General features: G+C 34.0%; 1 protein-coding gene across 1 annotated transcript; it reads right to left on the bottom strand.

The window, feature by feature from the left end:
• Positions 1–6,389: 6,389 nt before the first annotated feature.
• Positions 6,390–8,094, bottom strand: LOC114762705 (TMV resistance protein N-like). The gene is made up of 2 exons (XM_028952259.1): positions 7,816–8,094; positions 6,390–6,798 (listed from the first exon to the last, which is right to left on the bottom strand). The coding sequence occupies exons 1-2, from the start codon at positions 7,902–7,904 to the stop codon at positions 6,390–6,392; spliced, it is 498 nt and encodes a 165-aa protein (XP_028808092.1). The 5' UTR covers positions 7,905–8,094.
• Positions 8,095–15,104: the final 7,010 nt, after the last annotated feature.

The following is a 15,104-nucleotide window of genomic DNA, read 5'->3' as shown; positions in this document are numbered from 1 at the left end:
ATCTGGGGTGCCGTAATAAGAAAAGTATTGCTCAACTTGGAAAAAATCCAATTCATCGGGTCGGTCCCATCAAACTTCGGAAAATCTATTTTCAACTGGCACTGCGACCCTTGTGAATAGGATGGAGAAGAAAATCCACCCATCGCAGAAAAATCTAACTCATTCCCCCGTTGGGAGGTTTGTACCGTTCGTGCCAGAGACTCCAATGTTGTTTCTAAGCGATCAAAGCGTGGGTTGGAGTACGTCCCAGAGCTTCAATAGCAGCTTGCAATTGGTCAAAGCGTGAGTTGGAATGGAGTTCTAACTTCTCCATTCGATTCTGCATTTTAGCTTCCATTTGACCCATGTAGTCTTTGACATTCTTCATTTCAGCTTGTAAGTCCTTGAAACGGGTTGCCTCCGCCATGCTCAATGAAAGCACCAAAATGTTATGATCTCGAAAGTAAATGACAATGAACACAATAAATGCACTGGAATATGTGTATATCCGTATAATGAATCAACTGTAGTCATAGTTATACAAGCAATTATCCAGGCAAACTAAAGGCAAACAGTCAAAATATCACAACGTAATGATCAGGTCCAGAAAAGGAAAGAACAGAGATAACCGAAAGGGGATTCCAGAGAGAAGGTCAGAGAGGAGGTCAGGGAGAGAAAATCCACATATTCCACACCCACTCTCTTTCCTCCAACAAACTTTATTCCCTCAGCTTCCAAGGCAGGCATCTCTCACGTGTGCTTCTACGCACACCCATGCTCGTGATTTCATGACCACTCGGTTCGCCCACCTCATTCTCCACCCTGTCATCCACGTGAGCGCCTCGTTCATTGTCATCCGTGACCCCTTCATGTATAAAAAAAAATAGTGGAGCTCTGAAGAACAGGGCATGAATAGAGGAGATGTTGAGTGTGGCAAGGGAGGGAAGTATAACCTGAAGGCTTCCGAAAGGATGAAGAATTGGAATATGAAAATAATGAAAATGGTTGCCACCATCACTAATTCCAAAGAGAACTTAAAAACCAAACAACGCAATTGTTTTCTTTTTCCAGATCATGTTAGGAAAGAAGTTACATGTGACAAGGTTTTGGCTAATCTCCGTTTTGACCAACTTCAATTTGCAAAATTCAATTTTTGCTAACTTCAATCTACTTAAAAGCAATTTTCAGAATCAATTATATCCAAACTTTAATTTTGACTAACGTAAAACCAAACATACTAGTTAAATTATTGTTGAAGTAAGAGGTCCAAGGTAACACAAGCCACAAAGGTAATTGCCAATTAATTAAAGGTTCGTTTGATATGAGGAAAAAGCAGGAAAAGGAAAAAGAGAAAAAATTTTAATGAGCTCGTTTTAGAAAATTAAAGAAGTGGGGTTACAAACTTTTAATTAATTCTTAGTACTCTTTTATATTACATCTTCTCTCTATTAAAATTTTAAAACCCCACTTCTTCAATTTTCCAAATCGAGCTCATTAAAATTTTTCCTAATTTTCCTTTCTCTCCATTTCCCTTGTACCGGACAAGCCCTAACCAAGAGAGTGGTATATCCGTGACTACAACTTTGAAATTCAGCTTTAAGATGTATTGAAACATATTAGATTACGTTTCATAACATGTTCCTCAGTATTCTGTCATGAAATACTTCCATTAGTCATATAATTTCTCATACTAAGTAGGGTGGTTGATAAATCCCTAATTTAATATATTATTTGATATTTTTGGGGATATTTACCAATTAAAGTGGGATAAATTGTATTGATTATGGATATCTTGAATCGAATATTGATTGCATGAAATTAGAAATTTAAAAGGAAATCTTATCATATTTTTATCTCCTTTTAAATAATTGATTTTGGATTTTATGATAGTATCTCAATTTATCTTTGGCAGGCCTTAAAGAAAAGGAAATAAAGATAATAGGAAAGCTGAAAGGAAGAAGGAAAAAAATAAAAATAAAAAAAAGGAAATTGGAGACACAACTTGAGCATCAAGTATCAGATGATTATTTTTCAATTGAGTCATGAAAGAAACGGGACGCTGGAATTGCGATATCCACACACGCCAATCTTCCTTTAGATTTGATTCATATATCTATCTATTCCCTCAACTCCAAGATACTGACCACGCCACCAACGTAATTGCCATATATATGGATGGAGGCCCGACATCAAAAGGGAAGCCACACACACAAGAAGTTCATATCCGATCTCCTGAACGTCACGCAACAACACAACATCACTATTCATTCAATTTCCATCCAACCTCCACGGCCTCATGGATTCTTACTCCTTCAAATATGTTGTAGATGCTGCTAGATTCATGAGAGGCTAATCCTATTGTGCTTCTTGGAGATGGAGGAGTAGCTTGAGTTTGGAGCTTTAACTAGGAGAGTATTTGGTTTTCCAATTAATTTTCTCTTAGACTTCATTAGATTTTTCCTGCGTTAGGATTCTTCTTATTTATTTTGGAGACTAAGATTATGCGTTATAATTTCTGTTAATTGGATTTTTGCAGTTAAATTTGAGTTGTATTACTTGGGATTTGAATTTACATATATTTCCTTTGCATTCATTAAAATTATTCTATCTGGCGTGTTGTTGGATTTTATGATTGAGATATATTGCAATTGAGTGTTTTCGTGAGCATTCGTTGAGAGAAAAACAAGTTTTGTTAACTCAATTTAAATTGTATGTCAAGTGATTTTTAAATGTGGCTTAATGTGGCTTAATAATTTGATTACTATGTAGCGTTTAGAGTAGTCAAGTGTTAAGTTTACTTGACCAAAATCATGTTTGGGGTTGTTTTTCTTAACTTGATGTATTATTTTACTCTCATATCTTTATTAAGCAATGATAGCTATATTCCGTTTTTACAGAACATTCTCATCACTGATTTTCTAAAACCTGAATTTACATTTTTCATTTTCTCTTTATTAAAAGTATCAAAAAAAATAGTTTAGATTTATTTCTTATTTTCATAATTAGTTTTATTAATTGAAAAATCCTTTTCCAAACCCCTCCTTTTAATTCTTTGTCACTTAGTTAACTTAGGAATTAATAAAAAGCTCCTCAAAAGACTGGACCCGAGTTGTGCTTTACTGCATAATTTGGCTTTATTTTTTATTTAAACCAAGATAACTAAAAAGGTTCAAATCAGTGATGATGATTCTGAAATTTAGAAAGTTATTTATTAAAAAAATCATTATTGTTTTAAACGTGGCTCATTTTTAAAAGTGGAAATTACAAAAGTTGGTTTAACCCAATGAAAACAACCATAGTTGATATTCCCCTCATAGGCTTGAAAATTGACTTCCATTGTTCATATGGTTATTAAAACTATGCGATTATTTGTAAATAATTTTTATTCTTTAAAATTTATGTATAACTCTTTTCAGTTACTTTTATATCAAAAGGATTTGAATATTTTTTATATAGTCATTTGGCACTCAACATTATTATGTCATTGAAAAGCCATGTCATTAGGGGTGGAGCCTGTCAAATAAACTAAACTAACTAGACACCATAGCAATGCTACCTAGGTCGATCTCTGCTGAGGAGCCAATTACTAAGCCTCCAGCTAACCAAGTATTAATTACAAGCTATTTAACCAAATGGGATGCAGTAAAGTGAATTAACTATTTTAAACCAGGATAAGCTCGCTCATCTACTTTTTATGATTTTTAAATTTTACTAATGAAATGGATTATGCAGACTTCCGTGATGAATGACTTAGCTAACATTCCTAGTTCCACTTATGTTGAGTTCAATCACGCCTAGCTAAATAATGGAGCTAGATTAGAACACACCTTCCCCTAACCAACACCAGTTATTTCCTAAACTCACCTAGACACCTAGCCATTTAATCAAAAGCTTGAGAACATGGGGAGTTAATCGCAATAGAAAAGAAAGTGCTACAAATCAATCAATAATCCAGTGAATAAAACATCTAATATAAGTACCAATCTCCAGACTACACATCCCAGTGATAATCCCCAGCTATTTACATCAATTACAATCCATAGACACCTAGAGACCATAATCAATATACATAGAGATTGGAGACCGAAACTAGGAACAATTAAACTCCCCTATTAGCTTGAGGAACTCAGGTTGGCTTCGTTGTCATCAAGGAATGAAGGGCCTAACAGCTCATGGCCGGAGACAACATCTCACCGAGGTTCAAAGGACTCTCTGCCATGGCACTCAGCAGGTGGAGAGGGAATTGTGACCAAAGGAGAAGCGGAGGTGATGGAATTGAGAGAACCGAGACGATGGTCAATGAAGATGAGAGATGGTTGATATGGAGAAGATGATGACCGAAGGTGAAGGATGGGATCGAGAGGAATGGACAAACAAAGATAAGAGGGAGACGAATCTGAAAATATGCGATCTCGAAGTCAAACATGAGATCTCTGAATTAGCAAAACGCAGCAATCTATGTCCTGATCTTCATCGTTATTTTGGAAGTTTTGTCCTTTTTTTGTCATTTCCTTGTGTTCCCAAGTGCAAATGTGCAATAGGTTATTGTCCTTGATTGCTATTTTGTGAATTTCTTTCCGAACGACAAATATTGCATCGACAATAACCTGCATACATAATCAACCCATGAGATTAAATGTCCTAAACAGATCACAAACAAGCGCATAAAATCTCTAAAATGACTTCACTACCCTTTGGGAACGTTTATCATTAATTATGTCCAGTTAACTAATAATGAGTGCTAATTAGAAACCTAAGATTATATGTAGTGGAGAGTGTGCATCTAATTTTGAGAAGCTCTATCCACACTTTCCACTACATATAATTCCTACAAATGTTAAAGCCCAGAGACATGCCTTGATTTTGGCAAGTTCTCAAGACCCAAATTACCTAAACTTTTATTTATATAAAAAAAGGGAGTGGGTGTTGCACTTATAATAAATTATTTCCAATTATTTTATCAGCATAAAAAAAGATATAGTTAAATCATTAAAATAAAATAACATTTTAAGTGTATCCTTATTTGTAAATAAAAGATAATTTATCAGAATAAAAAAAAAGATAATTTAAAAAATTTGTAAATACTTCACTTTTAGTGCACAATGTTAATATATGGAAATTCGTTATTTTATTTTAGAGTATAAATCATATGTAAAACCAAAGGAAATATATGAATTAAGGTGCAATTTTACCTCATATATCCAGAATTTTTTGTTGGATTAGTATCACTTCAAGAGTGTTAATACTGAAGCAATGTCATCCTTAACCGTTAAAAATATTAAAGGTTAATGTTAGTTTTTTAACTGTCAATATTATTTTTAGATTAATATTAATTGAAAAAAAAATTCAGATACTCATAGGTCCTATGCATAAACTTCCATGATAAAATTGGAAATTAACCCGACAATGTATTTTTGGCGTTTTCGTCAAACACCAAGCTTTGAATCAGAAGCTGGGTCTGGGAGCACTGTATGTGGGCTGTGTTTGGAATGGTGTTGAGTCACCTCAAACGTACGTTCAGAAGAAAAAAAGCTATGTTAGTATAATTTTTCTTGTTTGGATGGACTCAGAAGTTATTTTGCCTCGTAACCCGCACTGTGGCTGAAGTTTTTTTTTTTTTTAACTTTTACGTTTGGTGCGTTAGGGTTCCATGCTTTTGCATCTCATTGTCACATTATTTTCTAGATTTGTCCTCTCTTCTTTTCTCTGAATGAAGCCTCTCTCTCCTCTTTGTTGTTTTACTGTGTGAATGTGGGTTGTGTTTCAAGTGGTTTTTTTTTGGGTGGTTGAGACTTTTTTTTTTTTTGTTGTTGTTTTTATTTTTAATTTATATATATTTATTAAATATATATAATTATTTCTTTTAAATATTTACAAGTTTTTGTAATAATATGTTAAACCCTGTTATTTTTATAATTATAATTATAATTTCAATACTTTTAAGGGAGAATCTTAAAAAAAATCTTTAAATTTTAAAATTTCAAATCATTCTTGTTTATTATACTTTAATAAAAATTGATAACATTTAAAAAGCAAATAATAACATATTTTTATAGTTATTCTTGATTTGAAATTTTGAAATTTTAGAGGTATTTTTTTGAGATTTTTCTTACTTTTAAAGTTATCAAATTATACATTTGTAATATATATTTATAAAAATCATACCATTTTCAATCATTTTACATCTAAACTTATTTTTTCATTATCTATCCAAAAAATTTCAACTTTTTAAACCAACTTTTTAGAAATGTCAAACCAAATATAAATTACATTACACTAATTGACTTTTATCCTAACTGGCTTTTACAAAAATAGATAGAATAAAAGTCGGTTTTGTCACCGCTAATCCAAACACAGCTATGATCACTCTACTCCCAGCACCAAACCAATTCAGAGTATTACAAACTTCTCTAAAAGGATTGTACGGCTAACATCATCTGGATAAGTAAAGCATTTTTCTTGCGACAAAGGTTTTGGGTTATTTTCTTCCCTTCGTACGTGTCTTCGATCTGGAATGTGAAAGAATGTGAAAACTTTGCAAACCTCATCATCTCTTTCTGAAATTGTCCGCACACGGGGAAGAAAGCAGCGAATTTCAGATTGGCTATGATATTTGTCAAAAATGGCCTTGTCTTGCCGACACCTGGTAAGCCCCATTTTCCAACGAATTGAACATTATTGAGACCTATCTGAAAGAGCGGCCCCAGTTGTTCTAGTTTATCGCGAATTCCAATTGGTTTTTCACTAGCAGGCAGCAGTCTGGAACGTGATTTTGTCCATAGCTCCTTAACCACCACCTCAATGAGTTCTGCTTCAGGCCTACAAGTTACAACATATGAATGGCAATGTAAAATATAACTTTTGATTTGTTTTATAATTATAATATCTGTTACTTAAAGGTCTGCAATTTTTAGTACTCTTTTTCCTTTTGGATTGTCAGCACTCTAAAACAGTTTTAATAAGGGCAGCCAAGACATGCACTTCTAATTTCATTTTTATTTTACGAAAGTGCTTTATGAAGGTGAAGCTTTCTGATTTGAGGACAAAAATTATTGAAAAAAAAAAAACTACACAAATTTAAAATTTTAAAAGTTTTAATTTTAAATAAAAATAATTTCAAAAATTCTAAATTTTAAATTTTATTAGAATAAATAATATCATTACTTAAAAAAATGAAACGTTGATTCCACAATACTCAAATATAACAAACAGTATCAATGTCAACTAATTGTATTAAAAAAGTTTTACAATACTTTTTTATATAAATTTTATCAGCGGTTGTCACCAAAAAATAAAAGTTTATCAGTGGAAACTTATTGGGAAAATTGATCATTTGGTGCCTATGTTCTTGACTCAATTAAAACTTAGTCCCTAAATTTTGACTCCAAACGACTCATTCCCAATAATTTTAACCACTTAAAATGTTGATCTCTATATTTTTCAAAAAATAAAATTACAAAGACTAAAGTTATTTTCTCAAATTTAGGAAATAATATTTTAAATGGCTAAATTATAGGTACTAAGTTGTATCAAATGAAAATTTAGGGACTAAGTTATAATTAAGGCAACAGTATGGGAACTAAATTTTCCTTGACTCATTTATCAAATAGTGGTAAACAGCAATGGAAGGAACAACTGGATAAACCATAAAAAGACTCATGAAACTCGTAATATGAAGTATAGGTTGGTGTTACAACTAAGATGTTCATATTAATAATTAAATTTTTGCATATTCAAAATATATAAGAACACATACATGTCAAACTACGTTCCATTGACTGATTATAAGCATAAAATATATGTCGCATGAGTTTACCCAACAAAAAGTTAACTTACCCATCCTTGTAATCCCAACCAGATAAGTTGGCAACTTCCGTGAGAGAATCTTTCCAACTTTTCATATCCTGATTGTCCCTTTGAAGCATGTGATGCCTATCAAAAGCTTCACCGAAACTTCCTGTTTGATGCCGTACATCAGATGGATCTACATCATAAAATATAGGAAAAACCTGTTAGCCCAAATTATTTCTTGATTGAAGAATATGTCGGAGCTCATTTAAACACCATGAAGAAGAGGCATAGTTTTTTGAGAGAACAACAATTGCAAAATGAGAGTCCTCAATTGCTTGTAGGAGCTTTTCTGAAATGACTTCTCCTCTCTCAAGTTCTTTATCATCCTTAAAAACTTTAAGTCCTTTCTTGCACAAGGCAGAATATAAGTGACTTATGATGTTTCTACGTGTGTCTTCGCCTCTAAAACTCTAGAAAATGTCATACTTGCAGGTTCTCGGGTTTGAGTTGGAGTAAGAAGAGTTGGACGAGGATGCTTCTTTATCACTTGCCATAAATGCCTGAGCCACCTTATGATTGATGAAGCGGTAATATTAGGACCTACAAGAACTAAACCATATCATCATTAGCCTTGAAGGAAGACAAACCAAGTGAGCTAGAGAAGATCAGATGATAATTAACACAGAAGAAAGGAAAGGAAAAATTGTGAAAGGTGCGGATAGATAATATGCTGACCTGGGCTTACAGCTGTAAGTGTCTAAACTCTAATGATTAGTATATATACAACTTCAAGGCTTGCTAGTGGCAGCATGCATGTGATCTTTCTCTGATATTTCGCTTCATGATTTACGTAGGGCTTTATTTGACTGAATCAACTAATTAATATATTTTATTTCTCGTCAGGAGTCTTTAATTTCCCCGACGTAACTGGCGGGAACTAACTTTCGGTGAATTTTCCCTTTTAGTTTTACTGACCTTTCTTCCTTTCCTTCATCTTTCATATATTTTAATGTAATTTTTAACTTTGTGGTTTGTGCCAAACCTTAATTCACAAAACAGAGAATAGCGTTGGATAATCGCGCGTGCTATAGATAGATAGATAGTGGGACCTTTAATTTTTTTTTGCTTTATTTTTTTCTCTTTATTTTTGCCACAAAAAATATATGTATTAAAATTATTATGGTTAAGGTATATCTAGTATTCTAAAATAGTTTGTCAGCTGCTTCCAGTATCTTGAAGTAATTTGTGATTTATCTAGTACCCTAAAATATTTTTTCATGTGCATCAAGTGTCTTAAAGTATTTTCTATTTTATTATATTGCGTCACAAAATATTCTGGCATAGTAAAAAAATATTTTAGGATACTATATGAATCATAAATCACTTTAGAATACTAAAACTTGAAATATATTTTTAGGTAGGTCCACTGTTCTAAAATATTTTGTGATGTTGCATCACAAAATATTTTTGTATAAAGAATGCACTTGAAAAAAATTTAGGATAGTGGATGAACCACAAAATACTTCAGGATAATGGACCCTTAAACATTTTTCTACATGCGTTGTTACAAAATACGGTAAGACACTAGACAAATATGAAAAAAATATTTTAAGATATTAGATAAACAATAAAACAATTCTAATACATAATTTTCTTTGCAGTAAAAAAAAAAAGCAAAAATAAATAAATAAATAAACAAAGGTCCACGTTTTGAGTGCGAAGCAATCCGTGCTCATCATCAGAAATGTGGACCCTTGTAAATTTTCTGCAATAATGCATATAGTGTGTAATTCAAACAATGTGATTAAAAAAAAAAAACAGGTTATCAAATTTGAACCGCTTCAACTTTTGCAACAACAAACCACTAAAATAAACATGCATGAAATCAGAGACCTTTTTTTGGCCAAGTCTGTAAAAGAAGTGTGAAAGGAGGGGAGGTTCGAGGAAATTGGGAGGAGAATGAAGAAATTAAAAAGAATTCACAATGGAGATGCCCTCATTGTCGTTTTATGAAAGTTCGAAGATCTCGTAGGAAGAAAATTATTACAATATGGCTATAAAGATATTTTCTAACTCAATATTTGGAAATTTTAACCGAATAATATATAAAAGCAAGATCTTATATCATTATTAATTTGTTTTAGAATAAAAATGACACTGGTTTTTAATATAAAACCCAATTAACTAATTTGTAGAGATTAATGAGGTTAAACAGATTACTTTAAAATATTACATTTACCATTCTTTTAAAACTAATTTGCCCAGTTTATAAACTAATATATAATGTAATGATATATATAAAAATTTTAGATAGATCATGTAATATATACTACAACTAAGTAATCTTTTAACTTTCTTCATTTTCTCAAATTGGTCAATTAGATTTTATATTAATAGCCAAAAGTTGCATATAAAAGCAGAGGCAATATATTAGTGGCGTTGGCGGGGAACATCAAGGAGCATTAGACCAACAAAATGCTCAGCACAGAACTTCTCTTTTACAAAGGCTACTTTTAATCTCAAAAAAAGACCCCAAGTCTTTGCTGAACATGCTTCAATTTTTAACTTTTATTCTTATTTTATGATTTTCTTTTTGGGGAAAAATAGCTGATATTTCTCTAACTCACTTACAAATATATGTGTATTGGAATTCAGTCCGCAAAAATTAACTTTGGAATATTAGAAAGTTAACTGAATTAATTAATTTATGAAATGATATAGAGCGATTGCCAAGGAATTAGAATTAGAGTGCATCTATTTTTTTAAAAAAATTAAAGGGACAGATACTAATTGTTTGAAGTTACAAGCGCAATCTGTGACTTCCTATTTATAAGGAAGCATTAATGTTATAAGGCCTTTGGCAGAATTCATCTTTAAACTCATGCTTTGGTCATGCAAGGCATTTGGGAACGGAATTTTATTTCCAAATCCAATTCAAAATTTTACTATTTGCATACACAAAAGATAGAACTAAATGTTACAGTTTACAAGATGAATTTTATCATCAGCATGACTATACATCTATCTAAGCAGTACAAAATAAATGAAATTACATTTCAACAACCACTTCGTCTTTTCAGCAACCACTGAAAAATTGGCTGGTTTTCTTTTTGAATTATTATTACCAAGTTATGAAAATAATGAGTGTTCTCAAACAAAAACGCTTAACCTATAAAAGAAGGAGGGAAAGGTATGTATATGATTTTTGCTGGGCTTCATTACCATATGTCTTGCCAAAATGTGAGAGACAAAAGGAGAAGTGAGAGAATGAGCAGAGAGCCCATTTTCTACTTTCCATGCCCGCCCATCACGACCTGGCAAAATGAATGTGAACTTAAAGAAATACTACTTTCAATTCAGGTCCTTTTTTTTCTTTTGAATTACAAGGCAAGCATTACGCTTGAGGGTCCAAAACAGTCAAAGTCATTCACTAAAGGGCGACGCAGCTCCCTAGTTGGAGCTCCCCTAGTCGAGTCTCAGCTGGTCCAAACACATGTGGTTAGGTTCCTGGGAATATATTTCGTTACTGCTGACATTGTGCGCATTTCTAGCAAGGATATCAGCACACTTGAGTGCTTCTCTATGTGAATGAATGATCTCAAGGTCCCAACCGAAAAAGACAAGAGCTCTTGTATCATCCATCATCTCTTTCAAGGGTGTGTAACTTCACAAACTGACATCATTCGGTTAACAGCCTCTATGGAGTCAGTGTACAGTTGACCTGGGACAATTGCAAATCTTCACAGACTTGTAGGCCTTGATGTACTGCTTGAAGCTCTGCTGCTATGGTTGATGTAAATCCTAGACTGTTTTGGAATCCCATCAGCCATTGTCCTCATTCATCACGAAGGACCCCCCCACAAGCTCCATGCTTCTGGCTTGCGACCGATCCATCAACGTCAATTCTAACGAATCCTTATGCTGGTGCCGTCCATCTACAATCTGCTCTATCAGGTAGCTAGTAGATCTGGTGCTTGAGTCTACTGTTTTCTACTCCTTCCATCTAGTACTGGGAAAACGGGCCGGCCCGGCCCTGCAGGGCCGGCCCGTTTAAGCCCGAGTTCCAAAAATAAGTAATTTTTTCAAGCCCGGCCCGTGAGATGACGGGCTCGGGCTAGCCTGCGGGCTTTTAGCCTTTTTAACTAAAATGAATTTTTTTTTTATTTTTTTGTATATTTTATCAAAATAATAAAAATGAAACAATAAAATTACTAATAAAAGGTATAAATATAAATAAAATTGAGTCACAAATATAAACATTATCATGTCTAAACATATATTACAGTGTAATAAGGTCTATTGAATAAACAAACTAAATAGAGGGCAGACATAAATAACTAAATAAACATTAAGTTCAGTAGATAATTACAATGCGGATGATCTAGTTTGATTATAAATAATTAACAAAAAAGTTTAACTAACAAACATAGTATACATGAAGAATAATCATTTGTTATATCGACAAAAAAGAAAAGACTCCATCGTCCTTAGTTCTAAATTTGTTTCTACTATAAAAATGATATAGATCTTTATTTTAGTTTAAAAGATTTTTTGATCAATTATATTTCAAGTATAAAAAATATGGGAGAATGACAAATAAAGACTATAAAAATTACACATACAGTATTTTAATAGGTTTTGACAACTTATTTAACACTATATTTTTGTGAATATACCTAGTTTTAAATTTTGCAATTTTCATTTTTTTTTGGTTATTTTTCACACAACTATAGTGATTCTTTTTTTCTTTTTGTGAGTGCTATCTATGTGAGCTGCCAAGATAAGTAAAACTAAGAGTATGATATGTTTAAAATGTTAGGGTTTTCTTTTTTAAATTAAAAAAAAAAGATAGAAATTAAAAAAAAATTGGCGGGCCTAAACGGGCCGGCCCGCAGCCCTACAGGGCTAGCCCGTTTATTTTTCAGCCCTACAGGGCTAGTCCTTTTAAGCCCGACTTCCCTTTCAAAGCTCCAAAATACAAGCCCAGCCCTCGGTTTAAACGGGCTTAAACGGGCCGGCCCGACGGGCTCGGCCCGTTTTCCCGGCTCTACTTCCATCAGTTGGTGTAAGCAGTGATGATAAACATCCTTGGGTTGGTAATGCACTCTTTTGAAAGCTTGCTTGCATCTGTTCTTCCGAATTAACCAGCAAGTCATTGCAAATACTCTGTGCCATGGCCAGCATGTTATCCTTCATGCTCCTGGGTTGGTTCTCTGGTTCCTCTACAAACATACCTGCAAATTTCCACTAAAAAACACAGGAATATTATGGGGGTTAATGAAAACTAGCCATATTCTCTTTGCAAACTCACAATCTCTCAGAGTATGTACAGTGGTTTCCTCGCTATTACACTTAAAAGGGCATTTAGTTGTGGAGTTTGTGGGGATTCTCTTGTGGATAACTTGCCACAAAAAGAATTTGACTCTCTCGGGGATGTCCCATCACCAGAATTTGTGCCACTGAGTGTTAACCGGTTGGTTATTTTAAGCTTTGACCAGTTGGTAGGCTATTTTAACACTGAAAAAGCCATCATTTGATAGTCTCCAGTAGAAAGCATCATTGTCCGCCTGCCAAGGTGGTTTCACTAAGCAGATTTTTTTAATGACCCAATTTGGGAGTACCTCTCTCCACTTGTCTATGTCCCAGCTTCCACTACTTGTTTTAAAGTGATCCACCATGGCTTCATGATCAATAAGGTGGAAGTTTCTATCTACATAGTGCATAAGTTGTCTGTCCAGTGGCGTCCAGAGTTCATTATAGGCATTCGTGCTTTTGCCACTATGGATCTTACTCCCCACTCCTGGAATAAATTTCTCCCAAACTGAAACTATAGCATGCCAAACTGCTGATTGATTTCTCTTCTTTACCACTATTGGATATTTGCCCATACCATAAAGGTATTTTGCCCTAAGACACTGAACCCAAAGCACATCCTGTTGAGTTAGGAGCACCCAGTAGAGTTTCATAATGAAAGCTAAGTTTTGGCATTATAGATCCCAGATCCCAAGTCCACTTGCCTTCTTCTCCTTCTTAATGGTCTTCCAAGATATGAGATGCATTTTTTTTATATTTGGATCCTACCTCCAGAAGAACTCCCTGCTTAACTTCTCAATCTCCGGTAAAACTCCAACTGGAAGAAGAGTCTGCATCTGGTAATATGGTAGAGAGGTGAGCACCGATTTGATAAGGATAGTCCTCCCCACCATACTTAGATACCTGCCTTTCCAGTTTGCCAATTTCCAGTTCACTTTCTATATGATTGGTGCAAAAGTTAGTTTAATCACCCTTTTGTGTAGAATCAGAACCCCTAGATACTTTCCCAAATCTGTTGTCAAATTAACACCCAACAATTGACTGTAGATGTTTGCTCTAGTAGCATGTATAGTCCTTGAAACAAACACTTTGGACTTTTAGAGGTTTATATTATGACCAGAGACTTCATAGAAAAACATCATCACCTTTCTAATTTCGGTCATTTGTTCCTTGGAGGCTTTGCTAAACAGCACCAAATCATCTACAAAAAATAGATGAGACAGCATAGGGCCTTGACTGCTTAAAGCCATAGGTTTCCAATTTCCCTGTCTTCAAAGTCTATTAGTTGCCCCAACCTCTCCATATAGAGAACAAACAGAAAAGGGCTTAGTAGATCACCCAGTCTAACTCCTTTGCTTGGCAAGAAAGCTTCGGATTAGGCACCATTCTAGGATACTTTTATTGTGGCCATTGTAACGCATCTAATAAGAATTTGAACAAAATCTCCCCTTAGGCCTATACTTTCCAAAGTGAACCTGAGGAAATCCCAATCCAACTTATAGTACGCTTTTTCCATATCAACCTTAATTGCTACAAAGCCTTTCCCACCTCTTTTGGTTCTCATAGTATGAATTGCCTCCTACACTATGATAATAGTGTCGCAACTTTGCCTATCCTTGATGAAGCTACTTTGGTTTGGTTTAACCAGGAAACCCATTACCCCCTTGATTCGGTTAGCTAACACTGTACTCAGAATTTTGTAACAGACATTGCATAAGGATATGGGCTTGAAATCCTTCAAAGAGGTAGGGCGATCTACCTTTAGGACCAAAACAATCTTCATTTGGTTTATCTCCCTAATTATTGAAGGGTTAACGAACATGTTGGAGATTATTGTGTAGATTTTAGGTCCCACTACAGCCTATTAGGACTGGAAGAAGTGTGCATGTAAGCCATATGGGCCTAGAGCTTTAAAAGCCCCCATCTCAAATGCTGCATTTTTTATTTCAACCATAGACACCTCCCTTTGGATGTCGCCGAGCTGTCGCGCTAAAAGTGAAGGAAAATCCACAGGCCAAGTA

The sequence above is a fragment of the Neltuma alba genome, unplaced genomic scaffold (assembly GCF_004799145.2).
Source record: "Neltuma alba isolate B1F8T4 unplaced genomic scaffold, ASM479914v2 tig00001748_pilon, whole genome shotgun sequence".
In the NCBI taxonomy this organism is placed as follows: domain Eukaryota; kingdom Viridiplantae; phylum Streptophyta; class Magnoliopsida; order Fabales; family Fabaceae; genus Neltuma; species Neltuma alba.
This window is presented reverse-complemented; position numbering and strand designations above follow the sequence as displayed.

What these genes read in the sequence shown, in the direction of transcription:
- LOC114762705 (XM_028952259.1), bottom strand. Translation starts at nt 7,904, where the DNA reads ATGCTTCAAAGGGACAATCAGGATATGAAAAGTTGGAAAGATTCTCTC. An exon ending in GGTTGGGATTACAAGGATGG is followed by an intron (nt 6,799 to 7,815) that starts GTAAGTTAACTT and finishes TGTAACTTGTAG; the next exon opens with GCCTGAAGCAGAACTCATTG.